General features: G+C 53.7%; 1 protein-coding gene across 1 annotated transcript in view; it reads right to left on the minus strand.

Moving 5' to 3' along the window:
* Positions 1-17737, minus strand: part of CRMP1 (collapsin response mediator protein 1) — a 75209-nt gene extending 57472 nt beyond the window's left edge. The window contains exon 1 of the mRNA XM_046655660.1: positions 17357-17737. Coding sequence (XP_046511616.1) covers positions 17357-17737 — 381 coding nt within the window. The remainder of the gene's footprint in view (positions 1-17356) is intronic.
* Positions 17738-17838: the final 101 nt, after the last annotated feature.

The following is a 17838-nucleotide window of genomic DNA, read 5'->3' on the forward strand; positions in this document are numbered from 1 at the left end:
GGGACTCCGCCGCCATGCGTAGATGGAAGTCTCAGCTCCATCATGATGGTGACGGAAGGATTTCCATCAGGGAAGAATCAAATACACAAAAGTTTCTGAAGTAAGACAGCACGCACACACTGGGCAGAAGCGGAAGAAGGGCAACGATCATCTTTCTATTGTCCTCAAAGCTGGGATTTCTCAATAAGAACAAGTGAGATGCAAGTTTGCAAAATGGGTCAAGGACCTTGAAACTCTTCATGACTTTTGACCTAGAAATTTAGTGCTGGGAATTTGTCCTCAGGAAAATATCCCAATTAGGTCAGAGAATTATATGCAAAGATGTGATCCAGAATTAATTACGGTTATATAACCACTCCACTAATGGGGTATTATTCACAGACTAAAATATTTCCCAGGAATTTTGAAGGATAAACAAAAACGCTAGACAATAAAACATTAGGTAAAAAAAGCAAAATACCAAACTCTCTATATGGTAGCAATCCGGGGGGGAGTAGATCTTTCTGGGACTAACTGACTCCCCTCAGCGGAGACTTTGGGGTGCCTCCTCCCATCCCCACGGCCCCTTGCACACCCCTCTCCCACAACACTCATCACGTGTCATGGTCATTTTTCATGTGTCCATCTCCTGCTCGGCTGGACACTCCTTCAGGGCCAAGAGAGCCCAGCGAGATGCTGCGATTCATCTTGATACCCCGGGACCAGCCAGGGGCCTCACACAGCATTTAGCAAATGTTTGTCGAGCAGGAGGGCAGGGGGTGACAGACAGAAGGCAAGGAGAGAGGGAAGAAGAAGAAAGAAGGTCTGAAATGAGAGAAGGGGTGAGAGGGAGAGAAAAGAAGAGTGAGATGAAAGAATGATAAAGAGAGAGGGAAAAGTAGAAGAAAGAGGAATAAAGAAAAGGAGGAAGGAAGGGAGGGGAGAAACAAAGAGAAAGAAGAGTAGACTGACAGATCAGAAACCCCTCCTTCCTGCTTTTAAAATCCCCTGAAAGCCTAAGGCTGCTGCCTGGGAATAGAAGCTTGCTCAGTGCAAAGCCTGAACAATACAGAGGATGCTGAAAGGCCAGCCTCTTCGTGAGGGTCCCACCTAAATCTTTGTGTTGGCAGTAATCCTGTCTCTGCGACAAACAATCCTGTGAGTCCGAGGCAAAGCCCAGGGAAAGGCAGGGCTTCTTCTCCAGACCTGCTCTTATCTTTATGTCCCATCCAGGCCCCCCTAGGGAGAGAGGTCTGGTGTTGGCAGGATGCCTTTGTTCTCTGTACAAGCGTTAAGTACCTCGCTGAGTGGCGCTTACAAAAATTAGCCTTTAAAGCTTCAGGCGTTCTGACCCATACACAGCAAAATAAACAACAGTCAGCCTCAACCAGGAGAGGAGGTCTAGATCACAGCGGATTTTTTTGCAGGATTGTCTATCCCTGAGTGAAGCCTCAGCACCCCTGGTTCTGTTCGCCCTCCTGCAGGGTGGGAATGAAATCTGTCAGCTCCACCCTAAAGTCAGAGGGACAGACGATGCACTAAGGTCTGGGGAGCCTCGGGAGAAAAGAGAGGTGCTGTTCTCATCAAACCAACACCTACCCCCAAATCACTAGGTTAGCCATCTGGAAAACGGCAGAGAACCAAAGCTGTGATTACAGAGACAGGGAAAGACAGTGGCTGTGTCATCAGGAGGGGACGTTTGAACTGGGCTCTGAAATCTGAGAAGTTCATGAAGCCGAACATGGAGGAGAAGGGGAACATTCCAGCAAAACAAACAGTATGTACACAGACACAGTGTTCTGAAAGTTCCAGGTTCCACAGAGCAGAGGAGGAACCGGAGGCAGAAGGTGTGTGCTATCCGTGGTCCTGAAATGCCATGGGGCACTGGGACGGCGAGGTTTCTTCAAATCCTGGGACGCTGAAGACCTCTCCCTCCTACCTCACACAGCACTGTGGTTCCTCACGGCTTCCCTTTCTCAGGTCACCAGCGTATTTGTAATCGTTGCATTCCCGCAGAACAAAAACAATCATGGCTTGTGTTTCACGATGTATGTAGTTGCTTTCAAGTACTCTTAACTTTTAGGACCACCCATTCAATACTTTAATTCTCCCACCCCCAGGAAGTTGGGGGGAGGGCACCCGACCCCCACGTCCCCTCTCCTATAATGCTTCACTAATGCAGAGACTGGAATCTGGGGTTTATGAATAGGTGAGTATAAAAAAGGGTCTCAGAGGTACGGCCTTCGCTGAGAAGCCACACCCAGCTCCACTCAGTAGGGCTGCTGGGTGCACGCAGATTCTGATGAGGCTGCCTGATTCCTCAGTGGGAAGGAGCTCAGAGTAACTAAATTACCAGTCACTCCTGGAAAGAGGAAGACTCTATTCCTCTCCAAAGGGCAAGCATGGAAATGAGTCTCAACAATATCAGGGCAGCCCCATTTTGGTAGAAATGTGCCCGCCCAAGAACTCAAGGCAGGCGGAACTTCTTTCTCTTAAGACAAAAGAAATGTCAAGATGAGTTTTGAAAGTTATTAGTCCTTCAAACTCTACAAGCCACTAATGTTGAGGTTCACACTTGCAACTCAAACCTTCCATAGGACAGGTAGGCACACCTCACTCATAACATGGCACCAGAGCCTAGATGATCCTCAAAATCCACTGGGATTGCCTGAAAAAAATTCCAACCCAGGTTCTTTTGTCAAGATTTTCATTTACCAGATGTAGCTCACAGGCCTGGGATTTATGTTATTAACAAACGCCCCAGATAATCTTGCCATAGACCCTCTGTGGTGGATTGTGTTGTTTGTTTCAGAATTCTTCCGGCGCTCCCACCCTCGTCATGCTCCATGGTGGGTGCAGTGCTCTCTCTGCCCCACGGGCTGTGGGAATGCCCACATGACTTGCTTTGACCAACAGAATGAGACTGGATGTGAGTGCACCAGTCTGAGCACAAGCTTCAAGAGGCAGGTGGGTTCCAGCTCAATCTCTTGAGGGTCCACCCTCCGCCATGAAAACCAATGACCCAAGGGATGGCACCTTCTTCAGTCTGAGTCCCAGAATGAGATGACAGGAGGGGCATACCTGGCCCAAATAGAAGCCTGAAGATGAATCTAGCTGCGCTCTGCTATGCCTACTCAGCACCCACAGACCTGGAAGCAATAAATACTTGTTGTTGTAAGCCACAGCATCACGGTGCTGTTTGTTATGCGGTTTTATTGCATCAAAGCAAATTGATACACAATTGAGGTGGGAGCCACAGCCACAGGGACTGCTGGCAGAGAGATCTTCTAGCTCAAATACTTCATAACGACTCAGCTCCTACCTTTAATAACCCGGGCTCCCTGCCTCCCCGGCTCTCCTCACAGATCTCCCACCCAGCCTCCTTGCAGCAGCAAGGGCTGCCATACAGCGCAGCCGCACACTCAAATTTATTCACTGAAGACCAGCCCATCTGCCTTTGATTTTGCCTTGGGGGACAGCCTGTCAGCCGGCGGCCCTTTGCCACACTTTCCAGGAAAGCTGCCCCACAAGTGGCAACAGGCCTGAGACCGAATCTAATTAACATACATTTGTTCTCCACTCGCACAGGTAGGGGACACAGTGGCATTTTCCTCCTTCAAGAATCAGAAAGACAGGCGGTCCCCAAGGATTGCAGGCCTCTTCTACAAGCTCAGACTCGTTTCCATGACAACTGCAGCTTTAACAGCGAGACCTCGGGCCACAATGGTACCAGGTAGACATTCAGGAAGTACTCCCTGATGGAGTGAATAGCTGGTTTTAAAATAGCATACCTCTATCGTGACCCCAGCAGTGGGCGGGGCCTTCAGGCTGCCTGGAGGAGGAGCGACATTTGCATCTACATCTCCACCCATTCAGTGTTTCCTCGTCTGTGATTTTTACCTTATATAAAGCACTCTCAACAGAAATCCTTTTCCTCTAGGAAAGTCACATTCCTGAGCACATACTAAGTGTCAGTTCTGCATTACGTGGATTTTCATTTTTAACTCTTAAGCCACTTTAAGAATGGGTATGATTTCTACAAATGAGGAAACTCAGAGAAGTGAAATAATTTACTCAAGGTCACACAGCCAGGAGATGGCGGCACCAGATTTGAAGCTAGTCCCACAGGTACCTACAAAGTGACAGCGCACTGCCTCTCGGTGGTTATCCCAGTGTTCTCGGCACTGTACCTGCTTAACATGTCTGAGCCTCATGCCCTTCCTCTGCAAAATGGGGAGAAGCAAGAATAGACCGTATATATCCATTCAGCCATTTATCAGGCACCTTCCCAATGCCATCACCTCACCCGCCCTCCTGCTAGGACTCTTGTGACTGTGCTCAAAAGGGAGGAGGGAATGTTAATGGGCTCTGAAATTTGCAAAGGCTCTCCCGTGGTAAGATATTAAATACAGAGACCTATTCACCTAATGAACGTTGGCAACGCCCCCTGCAGGCCAGGTGTTTTCACAGTGACTTGACAGTGTGACCTGCTGGTTAAGGACATGGGTGCAGAGGCAGACGGCCTGAGTTCTAACCTGGCCTCAGGCTCACTAACCGGGTGCCTCAGGCAAGTTCCGCTCTCTGTGCTTCAGTTGCCCATCTGTAATGCGGCGGGCTGCCGTGAAAGTTAAATGAATTAAACACGTGGACAGCATCACGACAGTGCCTGATTTTGGAAAGTCCTTGCAACCTGGAGAGCTAGATCTCATTCAGCTCCACCTTCAGCTTCCCTCTAACCTCTCACACCGGACACCCAACTCTTCCCTAGATCCTGCAGCGTCTGCTCCAGAAACCTTCGCCTACCCTGCTCACTTCCACCTCCCACTGCACCTGCCCTAGCCTCTCCTTAAAACCCGTCACCAGCTTGTCCTCATGCGTAGGACAAAGTATGCCCTCTAGGCTCTTCCAGGCCTGACCCCTCCCCTCTCCCAGCCTTGTGCCACCATATTTGTCTACTCACACCACGCTCTGGCTCCCTAAACTGCATTGCACACTCCTGCGCCTTCCTGCTGCCTGGATTTCCTGCCACACCTGCTCTGCCCACTGATTTCCAAGGCACCCCGTCAGGCACAGTGTCCTGGCTCCAGAAACATGCGGTCACCCCTGTACCCACAGCATGAGGCTCGCACCTCTGATTAGCATTGTCTCACGACTTCATGACGCTTCATCTTCCACCTCATTTTAATATATCTATTTCTCCCAGGAGACTATTAGATCTTCACACCAGAAACCACAGCTTATTCCCACACAGTGTCTTGGCTGGGTGACCTGTGGCAAGATACTTAACCTCTGTGTGCCTCAGTTTCCTCATCTGTCAGTGGAACTAATCGAAGTACCTACTTCACAGGATTACTTAGGATAATACGTAAAAGCACTCCATACACTGAACACTGGCCTACAAATTCCAATGTTTGATGCCAAATGTTCAGTGTTCATGCATTTGAGGAAGCAGGAAAAAGTGTCCATTGCTTTTATCAGCTTCTCAAAGGAGGCTAGGACCCCAGAAAGTTTTTAAACCAGTTTAAAAGATGCCCAATAACTAAAGTTTTATTTTGGATCCATTTTGCTCTGAACATCCAGAAATAAAGCATACCAAAAAAGAAAAATGAAGGAAAGGAAAGGAAAGACAAATCCAAACATTGTACCTGGAAATTGTGCTAGATGAGGAATAAAGAACTGGGGCTGTTTGGGAAAAGGAATGTTAGGCAACTGAGAACTACCTTCCAGAGCCTCTGGGACTATCCACGTGGAAGAAGAAAGAACCTGTGAAAGTTCTGAGTGCAAAAGTAGAGCAAGAGGCAGAATCTGACCCACAGACAGAAGGGCTTTCCAACAACGGAGCTGTCCGAGAGTAAAGCAGGCTGCTGTGTAAAGTGGTGATCTCTCTGTCACTGGAGGTATCCAAGGAGAGGGTTTGGAATTCTTACACTAGAGGGGAGATGGGGGGGTGGGGAAGAAGCAATGGACACTATTTCCCGCCTCCATGTGGAAAATTGTACATAACTTAAAAGGTTCCTTTTGACTTTGAGGTTGTATAAATCAAATATTTGCTGAGACTTTATCAGGGCTCAGGCCCTCAGGGTCTCTGAATAGGGTGGATATAAAGTACCTGGCAGTATCTCTGGGGACAGGTTCAAAATCTCAACCAGACACCTGTTTGCTCAATGCAAATCTGCGTCAAATCCATGAGTCTTCCTGTGGAATTGACCCCAAGTCATTAGTCAGTCAAGGCCTTGGGGAGATGTGTAATTTTATGATCTGATGTAAATATGGAGGATTCCTCTTGTAAAACCTTGCTTTTCACTGCGAAATGCAGTGGCCCACTAATAAACCAGATCTGCCCTCTCCCCACTGCCGAAGTACCATTTTGGAGGTCCTTTTTTTTTTAGCTTCAAAAACCCTTCATGCCACCCTCACCTTCTAGATGGTAACTACCTATATGCTAAGTCCATGGATAGGACATTTGCTAAGGAACGTCAAGCGTAGGAGTGGCCAAACCCTCACTCAACAATGAAGCACAGTCTGCAATCTGGGCTTCCTTCATCCACTCCTACAGCATGGAGTCCCCACTATGAGTCATCAGTGCACAAGAGTGCTCCTGAGGAGATGCCAAGGAGAGTCAAACATGGCCCCAGTGCTCCAAGGGTTCACAGTCAAGTGGACAAACAATGTTACCGAGGCAGCAGTGCTCACAATTCCCAGCCGCAGGGGAGGGATTCTCCATGAGGAGTGGGCATAGCTTATACAAGTGCAAAGGGCCAGAGAGGGTGAGCCTGGTCAGGGAGAATGTCCCAGGTGCCTGGGGCACAGGCCCAAGGAAGGAGGGGGGAGCTGCAACCTCATATGTCCACAGCCTCACTTCCCCCCTTTTACCTGCTTGCTCTTGTTTTCTAGACCAGCCTCTCTATGAAGCGCCCTAGATCCCACTCCACTTCACAAACCACCAACACCAATTCAGAGCTGTCTTTTCTTACTCAAAGTTATGATTTGGTCTGTGCATCTCTAAGACAATAAATCTCAACCTTTCTGTGTTCAGAACATGCTGGCAAATAGTATAAAAATTTGCAGCATTCTTGAAGGGATTAAAAAACCTAAAACAACACAAAATAAGCCAGCAATCATGACCGTGCCATCCCTACTAGAGTGTGACTATGTCTGTATCACGGGGCCTTTAACCGGCTCCTTAATTGCACTTGCTTAGTTTTCAGCACCATGGCGCTGTCCACTGCCCTGACTTGTTCTCTTATATGCTCAAGAGGCAAAGGCTTTTGATGTTACTTTCCATGGCAGGAGCTTCCTTTGACTCACAAAAAATGAGATTCTATTTAACACTGCTCTGTTGGTGAGTGCTCAGAGCTCCACCTGAGAGATGTTATTAGAACAGTTTGTAGATTTGGTTGTAGCAACCATAAACGTTAAATACCAATCAAAATTTAGCAGCACACCTGCACAGGATTTTTTTCAGTACACTGCTGTGCTCACAGCACATGGGCTGAGAACCACTGGGTGCTGGAACATCTTGCATTTTCTATCTTCTACCAGTGCCTCTTGTACATGGGTTCCTAATCTTTATTTCTGGCCCTTGCCTCTCATCCTCATTCCAATCTGTGCTTCTAATTGCTCAGTGAGACACTCCAACTTGGTGCTCATTCCCAACTCCAATTCAACCTAAGAACCAATGCAGGCATTTTCTTTCAAACTCACCCCCTATACTTCCTGACCACCTCATTATCAGCTCCAACAGGTGTTTCTTAGTATTTCTCATGTGCCAGAACTTGCACATTTAATCCTCCTCTCCCAGGAAGACTAACATTTGGCTTCTGCCCACTGATTTAGGCCTTGATCACGTGACTTGCCTTGGCCAATGGACTATGAGCAGACATGAAATGTGCCATAGCTAAGCAGAAGTTCTTAAAGGCATCTCAGTTGCTACCAGTCTCTTGTGCTTCCATCCTCTGCTCCTCCAGCCTAGGTGTCAAGGTGAGGAGATACAAGGAGCAGAACCACTGTTCACCAGCAGCCAGGAGCAAAGCTACAGCCAATCCAAGGCCCTCATGTAGCATAAGCAAGAACGAAATGTATGTCATTGACAACTATTAAGACTTTGGGATTGTTTGTTTGCTATGGAACAAAGACGACCAACACGCCATCCCACAGGAAGGATAGTAACAGCTAACCCGTGGAGCGTATACTATGTGCAGGCACTATTCTAAGCATATGACACACATTAAGTCACTTAATTCTTGGCAAAAAACCTTATAGAGTATTATTATTGTTACACCATTTTACAAATGACAAAACTGCTACATAGAAAGAATAAGTGACTTGCCCAAATTACACAGCTAGTAAGTGGAACAGCTAGGATTCAAACCCAGAGTCTGGCTTCAGGATCCACATTCTTACACGCTGCCTTTATCATCCCATCCTCCCAGCTCAAGAACTTCCAATGAGTTCCTACTATGCACAGAATAAAGTCAGAGTGCCCAATAACTTGGTTCTGAATTACCTCATCCAACTCTGTAAAGAAAAGGAAACTGAGGCCCAGGGAGAGGAACTGACTTGCCCAAGATCAAATATCCCATTTGCATTTGAGTCAGGTTTAGAGCCCATGTGTTATTTCCATCACCTTGGATGCACTCTGCCCGACTTCCAAAGCCTGGTAGAATGCCCCCTACCATGCCCCACCCCACCCCCTCCAATTTATTTCAAGTTCCTCACCCTCTGATTTTAAACTCCTCACTCTCTTCTGACCATATTCATGCCCAGTCCAGGTCCTGTCCATGCTATTCCACTTGCCTGGCATGCTCTTCCCTTGTCCCCACCTATCAAATCCTTCATCATCTAGCTCGTGCCATCCCCCAAGCCCCAAGAGGCCACCCCCTATTGCTTCTGCCAATGCTGAGTCCTCCCTTCTCTGAGCTCCTCCAACACCTGTGCCCTATCCCACAGTTCACCCTTTCATCACTTTTAAGTTGCTCCATGTGTGTGCACTTTGCCACTTAGATGGTAAGCCTGTTAAGGTCAGGATCATGAAATATGTATTTTTAACTGCCCATCACACCTTGCACAGTTCAAGGAACGGAACAGATATGCGATTAACACTCAGTGATTACCTGCCATTCTGAATTTTCATCTCCTCAGAGAGCCTGAACCGTGGAGATGGGAACCATCGTCTGTTAGCCACTCCCTATGTGCCAGGCACGTTCACCTATGTCACGTCACATGTTTCCATGTGTGCAGTCTTGGCCAAGGTCATTACAAGAAACAGCCATTCAGGGCTAAGCTGGCAGAGTTATGTTATGGAAGATGTCACAAGCAAGTATCACTTTTATCCCCTCTTAAACACTTTGTAGGAATTTAGTTTAACCAAAATAATTTTCCCCCTAAGAATATGCTCCACTTCTCCCTCTCTGATCATGAACTAGACCTAACTGAGGGTGTCTGCTTCTTCGCCCTGGATGACAGGAGCTCCGGATCAGCATCAGAGGTCCAGTCACCTGCCTCCAGGGGTCCGGATCCTGCAGGTTTGTTCCCTGCTCTTCCCGGATCCTCAGTCCTGGTACTCTCCTCCCATCTGATTTCACTATGTGCCTGACAAATCACTGTAGACATCTCAAATCCTTTGTGTAAAAAGGCAGGGAAGTAAACTGAATGTCTATAGATGGGCAAATGTCCCCCTCGGGATGAAGCTTACCAGGCCTCACACGCTTTTTGCATATTCGTACCTTAGAGAAACTAATTCAGTCTGATGTGATTTTTTATTTAATGACCTCTTTCTTCCCTGCTCACCTTTACTGTTTGATCTAATACAGACACTCTTGTGTCCCCCACAATTGAATAGGAGCCCCCTTCGGTGGTTCTGCTGGGAGCCAAGAGCTTCCCAGGGCCATGAAGCCACATGCCTTGGTTTGCTCAGAGCCACCCCCGGGATGTTCAACTCAACCGCCATAGCCCGCACCATAACAGCTTTGGCTAAGTTAATCCCCAGCTGTGCCATTAAGTTTTTAAAAAGCCACGCATGAAAGACAGCTTTATAAATATTTTAAACAATCCTTAGGGCTGAAGCCAAGTGTTTCTCCTTTTTCCCTCTTCTCTACCAGGCTACTCTATTATTTCAGAAGAAGGGTGAGGTGGAGAAAAGAGGAAAAGACACATGTTCATCATCAACCTGAGTAGAATGTTCTCAGAATTCAGCTGTCCCCTGTCTTTGTCCACACTGCGCCTGCCTGGGACACCCTTTCTCCTCTGCTGGGGTAGTACTCTCTCACACTCTGATCTCTGAATTCACTGGCAAAGCTGGGACCCTATCCTCACCATTCAGATGAGGAAGCCGAGGCTCACAGGGGCACAGAGTGACCCAACATCAAGCAGGTGGGGCCCCGGGGATGCAGCTGAGAGCTGTACTTTGGTCCTTTGTCAGCCCCCAGTTCCCTCCAGAGGCCACACACACCGTGGCCGCCAAAAACGTCCTAATCGTCTTCAGCATTTGCTCTAACTGCAGGGAGAAACCGCCCTTGGAAGCAGAGGTTGGGTTCCCACAATGCTTCCTTCCGTTTCTCCAGCACGGCATACTCTGTTGCGTCTGGAGCCCCCTCCATCCCCTCCCAGGACAAGGTGGGTGTCCCTGCTCTGCTCTCCTCTAGCCTTCTGTGCTTCCTCTTATCACACCCCCCAGGCTTCGTTGCAATTTCAGGCCAAAATGTCAGTCCTTGCTAAACTCTGGGAGGGCGAGGGTCAGCCCATCTCCTTCCCACTTTCCCTAGCACCCAGCGCCTGCCCGGCACAGACCAGGTGCTTATTATTATTACTAACTTACCAGATGAGTGCTATGGAACAGTTAAGGGTGCAGCGTTTGGAAAGCCACAATGCCCTCCCATTCATGTAAAGGCATTCTGCTTCCCGTCACAACATCTACGTGATCAGCAAGAGGCCCTCAGGAAGCTGAGGGTCCTACAAGGAGCTCCATCCAAGTCCGTCCTCTCTGGTTCGTTGTTTCTCCCCTAAACCACAAATCTTGCTGGCCAGCATGGGCTACGTGGACCAAATGAAACACAAGTGCTTCATCCAGGGCCTCTTTCCCAGGAGCTAAGCATGATTGTCGGTGTGCCTCCCGCCCCCCCCCCCGGCCCACCCCATGTAGTTGATGCTGTTGGAACCACTCCATCTGATTCTCTTTTACACACGGATTGACTTGGTGCTTCGCACAAAGGACTAAAGCAGCAGGATCAGATAGCAGTTCTGAAGCCCTCACTAGGCACCTAACACACAGTGAGTGCTTTACCAGGGTCCTCTTGGACGCTCGAGGGTCCTCTGAAGCAGCCAATGTTAGGCCCACATTGCATATCAGCACGGAGGCTCAGAGAAGAGGCAGAGCAGAGACGTACACCCAGATCCGTCTGGTGCAAAAGCCTGGGCAGTGCATCCCCACTCCAGAGGGCCACAGCCAGGGGGCAGGGCGTCTGCTGCGGCTGTGCAGACGAGAACCGTACAACTCGGGGGCACCATTCCCACAGACCTGCCTCAAAGACCATCTTGCTAAACCTCCTTCTGGAAACTAGAGTTCTGAGAGGGGCACAGACCCGCCGGGCGCCACAGTCACAAAGGGCCCAAGGCTCCCGAATCATCAGTCACTGCATCACCCCACCCCCATCACCTGCCTCAGTTCCCCTGGGGACCTGCTCATACAAATATCCTGGTACTTTCCTCCCACACTGCCTAACTTGGGACAACCACATTCCTTCCATTGATTCCTAGCCAACTGCAGACTGGCCACTTACCCCTGCGGCTCAGAGGGCAGGGATTAGAGATGGGTAGAGGGTGGGCCCGACCTTTGGGAGTCACTCCTCTGGATGGCAACTCAGCCAAGGTCTGTGCACAAGACCTCAAGCTGGGCCCAGGAGGGGTTTTCTAGGGAAGGGAAGACTCAGCCCAGAGTTGGGCAGGATGCAGGGCTGTTCTGGGGAGGCAGGGGGCCCCGTTCCCTCCCAATCTTCCTCTCACCTGCACCCCCAGCCACTGCTCCAGCCTCTGGGAGCTTTATGTGGACACTGCCTCCCTCAAAGGATTTATTGAGCAGATTCAATAAAACACCGTGTGCATTACCTGGGCAGGTGAGAGGGAAGTGTTGGCTCCCTCTGCCTACCCAAGGCTGCCCTCCTGCAGGTGCCCTGAGGCGGTCCCTGAGCCTGGATTCTGGGTAAATGAGGATGCTGGGTCTCCTGTCCTCAGACCTCAGGCAACACCCTGGAGGATTCCATCAAGTCCAGAATCTCGCCCCCTAGCACCTGGCTGCTCCATCGCCATCTTCCACCACCCAAGAACCAAGGGCTTCCCGAGCACCTGTGGTCCACATCCCTCAAGAATGATTTGGGTGCACTCTGGCGCCAGGCAAGGAATGAGGTGGAGGCCAGGTCTCCGAAAGGATGGACCCCCAGCTCCCACCGCAAGACAAAGCGTAAAGACCTGGGATCCTTTGTTTCCGGCCACACCCAGGGACACAGCGGAATGCTCAGCCCCCACTACCGTCCCCACCCCCCGGTGTTAACCCTTCCCGGGCCACAGCCGCCAGCGCTGCCCCATCAGGTTATTTTTAGCTGCGGTGAGGAATGGGAGGGGCGCCTCCATCATGGCGCTGTCTCTAGGTCCAGACTTCCACCCCATCAGTACGGGCGGGGAGTTGGGGCAGTGGTCGATCTTTCTCCTTCCTCTGGCCAGGAAGGAACTCGACCGCGAGGTGCAAGAGCTGGACAGTGAAGAAGGCCGCGCGCGGGAGGCTCCGCTCCAGGGCCGGAGGGAGGGGGTTCGGACCCCGCGCCCCTCCCTCTTTTGTTCAGCTCCGCATCCTGCCTGTCCACGCCATCCTCTGGCACATCCCGCGGCGGGGAGGGGGCTGCAAGCCCGAGGGGAGAGGGACCCGAGGCTCCAGCCCCGCCCAGCGGAGCGGGGCTCTCCCTCCCCCTCCGCATTGTCCCCAGAGGCTGGGGGGAGGGGGCTGCAAAGCCGAGACCGGCCCCGCCCCACCCGCCGCGACGCAGGAAGCCTCGGGGGACGCCCCTGCCGTCCCCCCCACGGATCCCGACCCTGGTGGCGACTCCCCTCCGCCCCCTCCGCAAAGAGCAGAGGGGCTGGGGCCCGGCCTACCGTGATGTGCGGAATGCTTTTCTTGCCCTGGTAGGACATGGCCCCTCTGGCGCCCTCCGCCCGGCCGGTGGACCTGTGGGGCTGTCTTTCGCTCTGTCCGGCGCTCGCTCGGTCCCGCTCTCCGCGGGCGCGGCGACAAAGGCCCGGGAGGGTGAAGAGAGGGACGGAGGCTCGGCGCCCGCGCTGCCCACACGCTCGCTGCCCCGGCTGCTCGGCCCGCCCGCCGCCGCCGCTCCGGCTGCCAGCACCGCCCGGCTCGGAGGAGGGCGGGAGGAGGAGGGAGAGGCGAGGGCGGGAGGAGGGGGCTGCAGACAGACAGCTCCTCCCGGCGGCGCGGAGCAGAGCCGGATTCGCCCCTCTCGGCTCGAACCAGGAAGCGCTTCCCTTCCGATCCCCCCCACTCCGCCCCCCGCCCCCCCAGCCGCCCAGCCCCGCCGACCCCCGCCCTGCGCACACGCCCTCAGCTGGGCCCCGGCCTCGCTCTCGCGCTTGGGAGGGGCTGGTCCTCAGGGTTCTTTTAGAAGCCAGAGACGGTGTTCGGATGCGCAGGCAGAGCCCGCGGGCAGCGCCACAGGTGTGCGGCCCCGCGTCTGCGGGCCTCCCCCAACATCTGCCTGGGGAGGGGGGGTGTGGGCCGGGTGCCGGGGATCCGCCCAAGCTGCTGAGTGTTCCAGGCCCTCCAAGATCAGGCTCAGCGATCGCCCCCCTCCGGCCTCTCGTTCCACAGCCTCCGTTTGTCCATCTGCCGCGCCATTTCCTGAATAGACCAACCCCCGTTCCATCTCCAGCTCCAAGCTTTTATTCAAGCTATACCCTCTCCCTGAATATCCTACCCCAGACAAAAGTTTACCCATTCTCCCAGGCTCATCTCCAATGGGTTCTCGATAAAGCCTTTCCCTGCCACCCTCCCCACCTCCATCATTCAGCCAGCCTCCCTGAGGGCTCAGCAGGACCTTCCCTGCCAGGCCGAGCAGCTGCAGTAGGGCCTGGAGAGGCAAAGCCCTAATGAATGGCCGCCCCGCTCTAGCCCCTGAGCAGCTCTCTCATCACACAGCGGGCTAGCATTGGGCCATCAGGTCACCACCAGAGTCTTGCCTAACAGACAGTGATTGCTTGGAGGGTCAGACCATTGGCACCAAGGTTGCCGTAGCCCCCGGGACAGAGGGGGACTGGAGGACAGGGGGAGGAATAGGACATCCTGACTCCCAGTGGAGAGCGCACACCAGCCCCGGCACCCATGACCCAGATGTTGCCCTGTGGAGAAGAGGGCAGCAGGCCAGGACACAGCCTTTTTTCCTCATGATAGGAGAGGAAAGAGGGAAGAGGGAGAAGGGGGGGGGGGAGCCCCAGCAAGCCCCCACGACACTGGACAGGTGCCCCAAATCTCCAGGCAGAATAAGATGCCAACCTTTCCTGCCCCTCACTTTCTGCCTGCAAAATCCAAACCCACAGCCTCTGTAAAAAGACCTATTTTTTTTTACTTTCAAGATGCCCCCCCGGGGGAGGGTATGCTAGGTGTGGTAAAGCCCTCCCATCATGCAGGTTGGGGCCTGAAGCCCTTACCTCCACCTCCACCTGGAGCCAGTCCCCCAGTCCAGGACAGGAGACCAGAGATGCCTGAGCCTTAAAATGTAAGCGAAGTTGTAGGTCCACAAAGAAGCAGCTTAGTATTCCAGGAACACTAGGCCATAATCTTCCCATTTTACAAGTGGGAAATTGAGGCTTACAGAGGGAAACCATATCCAGGTGCAAAGCATATTAGCTGCAGCAGGGCACTATCTGGAAGCCAGGTTCCTACAGCCTTGTCTAGAGCTCATTCCCCTACACTCATTCGGCCTCGGCTCTGAGCGGGGGTCCTAAATCTTTGTTGATGACTGGAAATTGCTGGTGGGGACACTCTCCTCCCCATGACTCCTACATTTCCTTCCTCAGCGTTGTTAAATCGTATGTTCTACGCACCAGGGCGTCCCCAGGGGTCAGTCTGGACAGGGAAGCTCCCGGACTGGGGACAAGACCACGTGCTACCGGGGGAGGGGCACCAGTCCGCGACTGGCCAAACAGACCGCTGCTCCCAAGCAGACCTCCCGGGTACAAAGCGCCGCAGTCGCTCAGCCCTGGGCCGTGGCAAATGCTGCGCCTGCGCCGCAGAAACCCCTCCTCCCTCCCCAGGAAAGAGCTTTATGGGCGGGGGAAGGGCCCCGGCCCCGGCTGCAGAGCGCAGCAGCAGCGAGGCCCGCCCCAGAACTCGAGCCCCGTGGCCGCTCGGTCTGCAGACACTAAAACGCTTCCCACCCCCCCCCCCCCCCCCCCCCCCCAAGGGAGACCGCGAGCCCTTCGGGGCGCCGAAGCGCCGCCTTTTGTCCAGTCCCCGAGAAGCGATGGAGAAAGGGGCGAGAGGGCCAGAGGGGGAGAAGAAGGAGGGGTGGGCGAGGTGAGGCGACTAGCATCCCCAGTGCCAAGGCGCGGCTGCGGAGCCGGCCCAGGCAGAGCCCGGGACTAACACTGGCGATGGTGACATTGACCGCAGCGCCATTGGGGACACGCTTCCAGACAGCTCCCGGCCTTGCACAAAGCGCTTTCGCCTCCCTGCTACTCCAGCACGCCTTGAGGGAGGCTGGGAGAAGAATGCCCACCATTTCACAGATGGAGAAGCTGAGGCTCAAGAGGGCCAAGTGCCTTGGCTGAAAACCAGGGTTCCCCGCTACTGACCCCGGCTTTTCTGTCCGCAGCCCTGAAGTCTCCCGCTCGGGCTCGGAAGCCTGGATCCCAAGCGAGGTCGGCCATCAGGGAAGGAGGTGGGCAGAGGGAGACAAGGAAGGGGTAGGAAAAGGAGACGGGACGCTCTCGGTATCTCCTTCGCCCCCGCCCCCACCGCACACACCCTCCTCGCGGGGCGCCGGATTCAGGACCATGGAGAGTTCCTGAGTTATGGGGACAGAAAGCCTCTGGCGAGGGGATGGGGACAGGAAGAGACCCACTGCTGCGTTAGCAGCCACAGGCCGACCCAGCCCCCACTCCTCCAGGAAGCCCTTTTGGGTCTCTGTCGGGATCAAGCTCTGCCTCCTCGCGGCTCACTTTATGCGTCTCATATCACTTAAGGGGAAAAGGATTAATAAAAATGATGATAATAAAACTCAACAACGAACATTTATTGAATGCTCACTACCTACCGGCATGAACGGATTTAATTCTCACAAGGAATCGGTCGCCCACTTTGGCCCGGGGTGGGGACACGGGGTGCTGAGCCGGGATCCCAGTGCCTACCGGGGATCTGGGACCGCAGCAGCGCTCAGACACCAAGGTCTGGGCTAAGCAGACAGCCAGCAGGCCCTAGGGGGATCCCGCTTCTGTTTTCCAGGCACCTGGCCCTGACCCACCCACACATTCCAAAGCTGTGCCTTCTATCCATCCGTCTTCCCCCACTGCCTTGGTGACTTCCAGTTCAAGGGAGAAGAGCCGTAGGGCCCAAGGCCTGTCGTTCCCTCTCCCTGATGCTCCCCGACTTTTAGGGGGAAAAAAATCTCCAAGTCTTGGAAGCTGGAGACCCTGGTTCAAATCCCCACTCTACCTCCAACTTGCTCTGTGATGTGAGCACGCTGGCGTCGTGCTGTGGACTCAGGAGCGTCCCCCAAAGAGGTCGGTGGTGGGGGGAGCGGTTTCCTGTTCTAACTGCCCAAGGATCTAAATAAATCTTCAACCAAATCCTTCCCCGGAAAGCATAGAGGGAGCACTCAGGGAAAGCTCCTCTCAGCTCTAAGCTGTGTGACCACAGGCGTTTCACTGAACCTCTCCAAGCTCCTGGTACACAGTGGGTGCTCTATAATTGCTAATTCGTGAGTGAATAGATGAATGGACGAATGCAGAATGGAGCTCCCCTCCTTTTCATAAAGCAGAGAATGGGGATCCCTGGATTCAATTCACCCCAGAGATCCCTTCACGTTTTAAGGGGCCATGTGGCGGCTTTAGCCAACTTACTTCCCTTCTCAGAACCTCGCTCTCCCTTACTGCAGAAAAGCAGCGAGGACCCATAGGAGTCTCAAAGACTATGCTGGCCGACCCTGACCGAGTCGCACAACCTCTCCGAACCTCTTGTATGATGGGATGGGGGAGGGGCCTTTCGTAGCTCTCCCAAGTCTGGTGGCAGCGGCCTCAGCACTCCCGCCAGGATACTGCCCTCGGGCTGCCCCATGCCCAGCGGCCCCGAGTGCCCCGCCCCCCGTCCGGTCCGCTCGCGTACCTGGCCATTGTCCCGGCCGAGTGGCAGGTCGCGGGGCGCGGGGCAGCGGATGCGCAGTGCGGGCGGCCGCTCATCGCGCTCCCCTGGAGAGCTGACGGCGGAGCCCGAGGGCTCGCTCACGTCGCTGGCAGTGTCCTCGCTGCCGCTGGGCCCCGGCAGGCCGACCGCGTCGAGCCGGCCAGCACTGCGCGGCGTGCGCGCCGAGCCGCGGCGGCCCACGCTGTACGCGTCGAAGTCGATGGTCTTGTTCTCGTAGGCGCCCTCCACCGCGGCGAACATGCCGCCGTACTTCTGGCGCGGGGTCTGCGCCGCGCTGCCCGGCCGCGCCAGGTACACGGGCAGGTCGTCCTCCGTGTTCCACGCGCGCCGCCGGTCCGCCATCCCGGTCCAAGGCCGGCCACCCGCACGCGCTCCCGCCCGCCCGTGGCCCTGGCCACCGCCGTGCGCCGCGCTCCGCGCTCGGTGCGGGCCCGCGGCGGCCC

This window comes from Equus quagga, chromosome 3 (assembly GCF_021613505.1).
Source record: "Equus quagga isolate Etosha38 chromosome 3, UCLA_HA_Equagga_1.0, whole genome shotgun sequence".
NCBI lineage: Eukaryota > Metazoa > Chordata > Mammalia > Perissodactyla > Equidae > Equus > Equus quagga.